General features: G+C 44.8%; 1 protein-coding gene across 3 annotated transcripts in view; it reads left to right on the top strand.

The window, feature by feature from the left end:
• The window catches only part of GREM2 (gremlin 2, DAN family BMP antagonist), a 112425-nt gene extending 108068 nt beyond the window's left edge, over nucleotides 1-4357 (top strand). For all 3 annotated transcript variants that reach the window (XM_006942647.5, XM_019821538.3, XM_023248114.2), the window contains one exon: nucleotides 918-4357. In XM_006942647.5, coding sequence (XP_006942709.1) covers nucleotides 918-1425 — 508 coding nt within the window. In that variant the 3' untranslated portion in view covers nucleotides 1426-4357. The remainder of the gene's footprint in view (nucleotides 1-917) is intronic.
• The last annotated feature ends 6147 nt before the right edge of the window (nucleotides 4358-10504 follow it).

Consider the following 10504-nt stretch of genomic DNA (forward strand, 5'->3'; position numbering starts at 1 on the left):
GTGGCCATTCCTAAGTTTAGTACTCATTATTTATTTATTTATTTTATTTATTTATTTACTAAATAAATATTTATTTATTTATTATATTTATTTATTATTTATTTACTTATTTATTATTTATTTATTTGGGGGAGAGCACAAGCTGGAGAGGGGCAGAAAGATGGGGACACAGGATCCCAAGCAGGCTCTAGGCTCTGAACTGTCAGCACAGAGCCCTAAGGGGGCTTGAACTCACGAACTGTGAGAGCATGACCTGAGAGGAAGACTGACGCTTAACCGACTGAGCCACCCAGGCGCCCCCCCGCCCCTCCCCCCGCCAGTACTCATTGTTAAGAAACTTGTGGAACCATACCCACCTTTCCTTTACTTCTTGTTAATTTTCTTGATCATATCCATGCCTAGGCGGTTACTTTCGGTGGCTCTGGAGGCAGATGCCTGGCTCGAAATCCTGGGACATTCTTAGCCATTGTGTGACGTTGGGCAAATTACTCAATGTCTATGGGCCTCAACTGCCTTCATTACAAAGTAGGGCTAATATATGCCACCTCCAATCTACTGCTGTTTTGAGAATCGAATGAGGTAGACGCGTGATGCGCCTAGGGTAGCACTGCGCAAGTACTAAGTGAAAATGCAGTGACATTTCTTGACTATTACCGGCGCTCCAGCAAACGGGCTTGGGCTATTTTGGACATTTGCTTTTTAATTCTTCTGTAGTTGCCCAACGTGTGTTCGTGTTCTAACTGTACTGGCACCGTCTCGCCCCCGTCTTGCCTGCGGGGCAGAATTTAGGACAGCGTCCTTGCACTCTCCCCTCCAGCGGCCCCACCTGACTGCAGCCCTTCTTCATGAAACCACGTAGGCCGGCTGCCCGCCAGCACCCGCCACAGACGGCCCCTCTAACTCTTCTCTCGTTGCAGGATGTTCTGGAAGCTCTCCCTGTCCTTGTGCCTGGTGGCCGTGCTGGTGAAGGTGGCGGAGGCCCGGAAGAACCGGCCGGCGGGCGCCATCCCCTCGCCCTACAAGGACGGCAGCAGCAACCACTCGGAGAGATGGCAGCACCAGATCAAGGAGGTGTTGGCCTCCAGCCAGGAGGCCCTGGTGGTCACCGAGCGCAAGTACCTCAAGAGTGACTGGTGCAAGACGCAGCCGCTGCGGCAGACGGTGAGCGAGGAGGGCTGCCGCAGCCGCACGATCCTCAACCGCTTCTGCTACGGCCAGTGCAACTCCTTCTACATCCCGCGCCACGTCCGCAAGGAGGAGGAGTCCTTCCAGTCGTGCGCCTTCTGCAAGCCCCAGCGCGTCACCTCGGTCCTGGTGGAGCTCGAATGTCCCGGGCTGGACCCTCCCTTCCGACTCAAAAAGATCCAGAAGGTGAAGCAGTGTCGGTGCATGTCGGTGAACCTGAGCGACTCGGACAAGCAGTGAGCACCTGCGGCGGGACGCAGCTCGCCCCGCGCGCCAGTTGGCTGGGCCGCCGCCGCCTGCGTCCCCGTCCGCTGAGCCCACGCACGCGCTGCCCGGTGGCCCCTTCCGCAGCAAGCACGTTTCCGGGGGCCCACGGCGCCCTTGTCACACGCGCGGGCCACAAGCGGAGCTTCGCTGCGATGTGTTCCTGACCGACCGCGGGCCTCTCCTATGCGTCCCAAACGGGCTGCGTTTCAGGCCCGAGGGACGTGGCTGGAAACCCACCGTCCACCAGTCGGCGGCCGGAGAGGGCCTTTCCCGGGCTGCCCTGCCAATCGGCATTGATGTTTCCACCATGTGGAAAAGCGAGTCTTTCCCTGGCCTCACCCTACACTCCAGCTCCCCCTTCCCAGGAAGAGAAGGATGCGGCCCTCACGCCTCTCCCGCTGGGCCAGGGCCCTCCAGCTGAGAGGTTCCCTTGGGAAGGGAGGGCTGCCCTCGCGCTGCTGTGATGCGGTTCTGGACAATGTCCGGACACAGGGAGGTTCTTCTAAAAACCCAATACTGAGAAGACGACTTGAGCCACTGGGATCATGAAATGGGCTTCCCTGGGGACCTTGCTCAGCAGGCCACACTCTCCCCTACCCCCGGCCCCCACCACCTCTTCCTCACTTCCCCCACCCCCCCCCATCTGTGGACTCAGATGAACCCTGATGTGCATGCTATTATTGCTGCAATTAGAATATTATTACACACAAAGGTCTCCATATTAACGCTGGTTTTGTAATTGACCTGTATTGTAAAGAGCTGTTAAAAAGCACTATAGACCTATCCTTGTATTGTTTCACGTGTTTGGACTCTGGCTTTGCAGCACTATTCTGAGTCAGGCCCACAAGGTGTTTCACTCAGAAATAATGCCTAGTCAGCAGTTCATTGTCATGCACCTATTCTTAGATTGGGCAGGGAGACGCCAGGTGATTTTACCTTGTGATTTGACAATGAATAATATTTCACTGAAGGTCCTAAAGCATTGCAGCACAATATAGGAAGTGGATCGGAATGGAAGGGTGTAGGGAGGGGACTCACTGGGAAGTCATTAAGGGGGAACTTAAAAGCCCTATGATATTTAATATGCATATGTGGTATGAGAAGTTATACTATTTTACTGCCATGACACTAAACAAAAGATATTTCCTGGTAAAAGAAATATTTAAAAGTATAAGGAGTCAATTCACTTTGTGGTGTAGGAGGAAATAAAAAATAAAATATATAGAACGGAAAGCTAGTTAAACTATCCTACAGAAGCTTCCTTTTCAAAGAATGGAATTTTTGAAAAAACAAAAAGATGACCAACTCATTTTTCATTTTTATGAATCATTGAGGTTTTCATGTTGTGAACTCTTGGCATAAGAAAGCTGACATAATTTATCATCCTGAAAACTTATACTTACATTGAGTCCCTTTGCTAGATTGCCCCGCAAAGACTTCCCTGTGAGTAACGTTTATGGAATCTGTAAATGTGAATTAGATGCCATTGGCGGGAAGCAGCACCCTTTGAAGACCTTTCGTTGGTAATTCCCCCGAGCACTCAGTCTCAAGTGCTGTTGCCAAAGGCACTCAGAAAAACCCATTTCCAGGTTTGTGAGACCCTCTACAAGCTGCTCGGAGAGCTGAGGCTTCCTGACCTTTGACCGTGATGGGGGATCTGGAGGTGTTCACCTGGAGAGCAAGGTTGTGGCCTGACGGTGAATCCATCTCCTGCCTCTACGCTGCGGGTTTCGTTTCTATCACTTCTGTAACTCCATGAGACCTGAGCAGAATGTGCTGTTGCACAAGAGGGCATTGGTTTTAGAAATGGTTATACACAGCCCTAAATCAGGAGGCAGAACTCAACAGAAATCCTTGAAGGCTGGAACCTTGGGATAGAGAGAAAGAGTGGAGAGTGTGTCCAGCTTTAGAATTTATTTTTCCATTTAATGGAAAACCTCAAGCCAGACTCCGTGCAGGACCCACAGCAGAAACACTGTGAAGGAAGGAAGTCCACATGACTGTACCTGAGGTCAATGGAGTAGAGTAGGGTAGGGGTGGGTGGGAGTCTCTGGCTGACCACAGAGCCAACCCTGTCATTTTATTAACACAGAACCCAAGTAGATAGGGGAAGGATTAAGCTATGAACTCACGGAACACAAACATGAGCGCACACTCTTTGAACCCAACTGTGGGAGTAGCAATGGAAGCAATATGATATGCTGCAGTGTGAAGCTCCTTCTGGGGGTATGTACAAAGTTTACCTTACAATGGCTCAAATTGTATTTAATTGTTTTTTTTTTTTTGTCTGTTTATAAATGAAGAAAAGCTATAAGTATAATGTAATTATTTTATAGGTGTACTATTAAATTATAGAACAAATAAAGATACTCTAGGATTATATGTGATCCTGGTGTGAAGTGCCATAAAAAATGGGATTCAGAACTTGTTTCAGGGGGCAGTGGAGGAGCACTGTGTTCAGAGTGCTTTTGTCCAGTCGTGGTGCATTCAATCCTTCGTCTACATCACGCAACCAGTCCCTTTGGGGCCTGGCACCATCAAAGAGAATCAGAATCAGGCATTCGAGGATCAGAGGTGAAGGGGATGGCTCTCAGTCCTGGTCTTGGGGAGTTTCCAAGCCTCTTACAGATTGGTCAGCAGCTGAAGACAGAATTCTTGAGCTCTTCTCATTGTGTTCTTTGAATAAGAAATACAGAAGTTCATCTTCCTTGTAGTGGCCAGGGTACCACATTTGTCTCTTCAACAAGCCAGACTTTGTCCTGAGTGTTGTCCGTTTTCACAATCACCTTTCAAACATTTCAACATTTCTTGATATCACGGTGTTTCTGTTTTTCAACTAATTGACTTATATGACATTCACGTAACTCGATTACCAATAAAAAATAAACACTATAATAAAACTGCATATGGTTGATTTACTCTATGGATTTCAAAGGAATGAAGTTTAACTTAATAAATCATTTATCTTAGTTTATTAAATGGGGCAGAATATTCCACTTAAATGAGGATAAGATATTTCAATTCACTTGTTTCTGAAGTTGGCTGATAGATTTTTAAGTTACAAAGTCAATGAAAATGAATTTTTGCTCTTGAGTGAACAACATAAGAATGTATGTATCCCTAGAAAGTTCCTTTGATGATTGATCTTCACCACTGATGATTAGCTCTACATCATCGATAACCAATAAGACAAAATCATAAATAATACAGTTAAAACTTGTTTATCATTGGATTATCATTTGAATCCTTCTCTTTTTAATTAAAAAATGTTTATTTATTTTTGAGAGAGAGAAACAGAGATATAGAGTGCAAGCAGGGAGGAGTAGAAAGGGAGACACAATCTAAAGCAGGCTCCAGGCTCTGAGCTGTCAGCACAGAGCCCAACGCAGGGCTTGAACTCATGAACTGCAAGATCATGACCTGAGCTGAAGTTGGATGCTTAACTGACTAGGCCATCCAGGCACCCCACATTTAAATCCTTCTTAACCTCTACCCACCCTTACTTCTTCCCCCAATCCCACTGCTGCTACTTCTCAGGCACAGCAGTCAGTGATGCCATTTACTATAAGGGAAAAGTGGGAAAACAAGTAGTTTCTGTTGTGGTGGTGGTGGTTGTACCTGTTGGCATTTCTGGGTTGCTGGTCTCTCTATTACTTAGTCTGGGATACATAAGGGAGGAGGGCGGAAGTTAGGGAAATCCCTGTAATGTCATTCCTTAGATCCCAAGTTTCCTCCTTGATCTGCCTTTTTTTCTCCACCTCTTAGAGCCTTATTATATTGGATATATCTATCAAACATATATATATATACATATATGTATATATATATATATGTATATGTATATATATATGTATATGTATATATATGTATGTATATGTATATATATATATATATATATATATATATATTCCAGAGTCTATAGTGGGAGAAGTAGGCAGATTGTGTCTACTCCATGTTGTCTGGAGTCAGAAATCCTATAAATCTTTGTAGATGTACTACGTATTCTCTAAGGTTTATGGTGTGTAAACCTTATAATTTGGTGTATATATTATGTATAAACAAAGGCCTCCAACATACTTGCCTTATATCTCTCATCTGTTACTATTACATGATGTCAATCATATGGTGAATAAATATGACATTTCACAGAATGTCCATAAAATCCAGGCTATTTCAGATGACATCTTGGTAAAGGATGTAAGAACTTGCATAGACTTGGGGCACCTGGACGGTTCAGTCAGTTAAGCGTCCGACTTCAATTCAGGTGATGATCTCGTGGTTCATAAATTCGAGTCCCGCATGGGGCACTGTGCTGACAGCTCAGAGCCTGGAGCCTGCTTCAGATTCTGTGTCGCCTTCTCTCTTGGCCCCTCCTCTGCTCACCCTCTGTCTCTCTGTCTCAAAAATAAATAAACATTTAAAAAAAAGAAACAAAGAACTTGCATAGACTTGGGGGCAAAACCATAAACATAAACCACTGTTCATCCCATGGGAACACCAATGAAATCCACTTCTCTTTCCTGATAGTTACAGCTAAAAATATATTTCCTATATCAAGTGATGAGTGGTGTTTTAACCTGCTCTAGCAAAACAAAAACAAGCAAACAAAAAACACATTGAGCAAAGTAACTACAACTGGGGCTACTGTCCTATCACCTGCCGTGTTCTGTTTAATTTTTGCAGGAAATGGTCTGATGAAATACATGGGGATATGATAGGAGTTACCATGATATTCAAGTCTTTGAAAGTTTCATTAATTTACTCCATTCCCTTTGGGATTCAGCATTGTTTTTCATTTACTCTTTTTGCTGAGGTAGGAAGCTTTAGAATCCCTACTTGCCCCTCCCTACTACATTCGTGCTTACTCAAGAAGTCAAGGAATTAATGTGAAGGTTCTTCAAACTACCATGGGTGTCCCTACCAATTAGGCATTTGGAGATTAGGGGAAGGACCAATAGACAAGTGGGCCCTCTGAGAACCAGACCTTGGCTAGGACTCTGATGGCCCTTATATATCCCTCACTTTAATATGGAGCCATGTTGGCTCACTGGGTCTCCAAGTATTTGTGTAAATTCAGAACCAGTGTTCAATAATCTTCAAAAGTTCTGAGTATTCCCCTTTATCACCATAGCACATTTACCTTAGTAAGTAGTTCTAAATTCCCTGGTTAAGTACTAGGGGAATAACAAATGAATATATATGCCTTGGTATTGAAGAATCCTTACTTCTAAAGAATCAGCCCCTCCTTCAGCCAATGGGTTCCGTTCTGATCTGGAAACTGAGCAAGGAATTGTGATTTTTACTGAGATACTGCCCTGTCTCTGACAATCCATCATTGATTTTTTTTTTGGCTGTATAAATTAAATAATATCCTTGTTGGTAGCCCATCTATATCATATCCAGGAACACCATGTTCTATTATCCAACTCCAAGCTGGGATTTTCTGGATATCACTCCAATCCCATCAGTCTTTGCAATAATTTTGCCCACAATACTCCTGAAAGTTAAGCACTGGCATCTGGCTTATATTATTTGGAGATCTTGCTCAAAATAATATAAGATCCATCAAGGAGCCTAGTTTTATAGCATCTCTTCCTACCACTAGCTCTGGGCTACAGACAACAGGCATGGCTGAGCTTCTCAATGCTGCTGCTCTTCCTGTCACAAACATAGGCAACATTGCTTTGGTGAATGTAGGCTCTCCTGGGACCTTCACTGGCTGTTGGTTTTTTTTAGCTTCACATAGCAGACACATAAAGAAGCATGCCCACTTCTCTAAGCCTATGAATACTTTCCTCCACCATACACCATGGAAGCTTTTGCAATTTTATTTCATTGAATATGGATCAGTTTTTGTGATACCCTGAGAATCAGGCTAGTACCTTATCATCATTCCTGGGGTATTTGCCACAACGTTAAATCCTTAATCATGGGAGAGTGTTCCCATGGTTATGTCCAGCTTAATGTTCTGCTCTCCATCCCTGATCCAGTACCCTCAGGACATGATCCCACACTTACTTTCCTGGTTCCTGCAGTGACTTCACTCTCATCCCTTACCTGACCCAGCACATCTTGAGTAGGGGTGGGTGCCTAACAGGAGGCCTATCAGGTTCAAGGGAATCGGGGAATCTGAGATTCTTGACCACATTTATCAAGGTATTCCCATCCCAATTTCAGGGGTTAGTCCTTCCTTATTAGGCCTAACCTCGGCACAGAAGACTTGCTGGAGCTAAGAATCCAAACTTTTCTAAAGCAGCACCATTTGTACAATTGAGTCTGCCTGACTGTAGGAGACTAATTAAACTCTGTCAGACCATATTGCTTTTGTATTCTGAATGAATTGGTCATAAATCACCCTGAGTCTTCAACAAATCAATGCCACTTGGAAGTTGTTCCCCAATTCCAAAGTCCTTAAAGTCACACTGTACCTTATAATTCTTTTTTTTATGTTTATCTATTTCTTTCGAAAGAGAGAGACAGAGAGAGCAGGGGAGAGACAGAGAGAGATGGAGACAGAGAATCCCAAGCAGGCTCCATGATGTCAGTGCAGAGCTCCAGATGGGGCTCAAACTCATGAACCCTGAGATCATGACTTGAGCCAAAATCAAAAGTCAGACATTTAACCGACTGAGACACCCAAGTGTCCCATGTACCTTATAATTCTTAAGCACCAAAAGTATTGCACTGTCTAGGAGTCCCCACACCAACATCCCACCTCAGTTTATGCCTGGGAAAAATATTAACACTTCATGCTACAGCATGCCAGGGCCCTGTCAACTGACTGGCAAGTGATCCATCTCCAAATCCTGTGTTAGAGTACACTTCCTGGGACCACTCCTGGAACTATCTTAGATTGGTTTCCCAGACTCTGAGACCAAGTGTTTTGTGCAGAAGATTTATTGGGGAGTGGTCTCAGAACATAGACCTGTAAGGAAGTGAGGAAATAAGGTTGTGTAGCAGGAAGATCAAACTGGTTGCAACTGAGGTCTCATCTGATCCTATGTGGAGTTCTGGTGCTGTGATAGTGATTAGAGTTGTCCCAAATGGGAGCAAGGAGGACAGGGGTTTGGATCCCACATTAGCCAGTCACTGGCTTCAGGCATCCCCTGGAGGAAGTAGGCATTCTCTTTCATTAAGGTCCCCTCTTGGTGAAGGATCCAGCTTTGAGCCATCAGCAGCTGATGTTCATTGGGGTCAGGGGGTGAGGTGAGATGGGATGGGTACCTCATACTCTCATACTCTGAAGAGAGCATCTGAGTAGATACCATAATATCCACCTTAGCATGTGTGTGTGTTAGGGGAGAGAGGACAGAGTATGGGAGGAGGGGGGAGACAGTAAAGAATGTGGGTGACCTTGAAAGAGAGGCAAAGGAGGTTCCACTTGATTGGATAGGAAATAGAAAATTGCTGGCAAATTTGATTGAGGATCATTCCAGTCACAATATGCAAGATGACTGGAGGGAACAGAATCCATATCCAGACAGGCCAACTCAGTAGCTCTTATAAGAAGTTAGACTGAAGATTAGGGCCAGACAAAGTAATAGAACTGAATCTGAAAGAGAAAAGTACATGAAATATTTGCAGAATTTGGTGACTGAGGAGGAGTCTGTTAGTGTAAAAGATGGGGAACCCCACACAAGTGAGGTGATGATGAGGGTTTTTAGAGATGTTAGGTCTGCAGTGATAGTGAAATATTCTATTTTTAATTTTTTTAACGTTTATTTATTTTTGAGACAGAGAGAGACAGAGCATGAACGGGGGAGGGGCAGAGAGAGAGGGAGACACAGAATCGGAAGCAGGCTCCAGGCTCCGGGCCATCAGCCCAGAGCCCGACGCGGGGCTCGAACTCACGGACCGCGAGATCGTGACCTGAGCCGAAGTCGGCCGCTTAACCGACTGCGCCACCCAGGCGCCCCTGATAGTGAAATATTCTAAATAAATCTGTCCCATTTGAAGAAATAGGACTGGAATAGAGCAACAAGCTACACCTGGACAAAACTAGTAAAGAAGCGAAATCATTATTAAACCCATGAACACAGGGGAGACTTCCAAAAGAGAGTGAGAGAATAAGAGAGAACAAAGTTACATTTGGAAATACAGATGACCCTTGAACACAACACAGGTTTGAACTGTGCAGGCCCACTTCTACATTTTCTTTTTTCAGTAAATACAGAACAGTGCTATCAATGTATTTTTCTTTACTCTTGATTTACTTAATAACATTTTCTTCTCTCTTGCTTACTTTATTGTAAGAAAGCCATATATAATACACATAACATAAAACATATGCGTTGAGCCCCTTGGGAAGATGGCAGAGTAGGAGAACTCGAAGCTCACTTGTTCCACATTTACAACCAGATATCACTCACATCTAAGTAAAAAAGAAAGAAGAAAGAAGAAAGAAAGAAAGAAAGAAAGAAAGAAAGAAAGAAAGAAACCAGAGAGTGATCCAAAGACTGGCAAAAAAAACCTCCACAACTAAATGTAGAGAAGCTTTGGGGCGCCTGGGTGGCTCAGTCGGTTAAGCGGCCGACTTCGGCTCAGGTCATGATCTCACGGTCCGTGAGTTCGAGCCCCGCGTCTGGCTCTGTGCTGATGGCTCAGAGCCTGGAGCCTGTTTCAGATTCTGTGTCTCCCTCTCTCTGACCCTCCCCCGTTCATGCTCTGTCTCTGTCTCAAAAATAAATAAACGTTAAAAAAAAATTTTAAATGTAGAGAAGCTGTATCTGAGAGTTTAGAAAGGACAGAAAGTGTGGTTGGGAGCTGCCCGCAGGAGGGAGGGCACTGTGGGTGCAGAGAGGGGAAAGCACCAGAGAGACCACACAGGAAAACAAATCTCTATAATGTCTGGCCTGGAAAACCAGGGGAGCTGAATTCCGTGAGTTTGTATAACCAGTAGGACTTGGAGCCTGGAGCTTTAGAAGTCAGCTGACTCAGCACTGAGCGATCCTGGAGAGCCAGTGATAGCCCAGTCCCTGCCCTTAAAAAGACAACAACCCATGGAGAGGCAACAAAGAAGTGGCAGTTTGTACAACAGGAGGGAAATGTGTTT

This window comes from Felis catus, chromosome F1 (assembly GCF_018350175.1).
Source record: "Felis catus isolate Fca126 chromosome F1, F.catus_Fca126_mat1.0, whole genome shotgun sequence".
NCBI classification, from domain to species: domain Eukaryota; kingdom Metazoa; phylum Chordata; class Mammalia; order Carnivora; family Felidae; genus Felis; species Felis catus.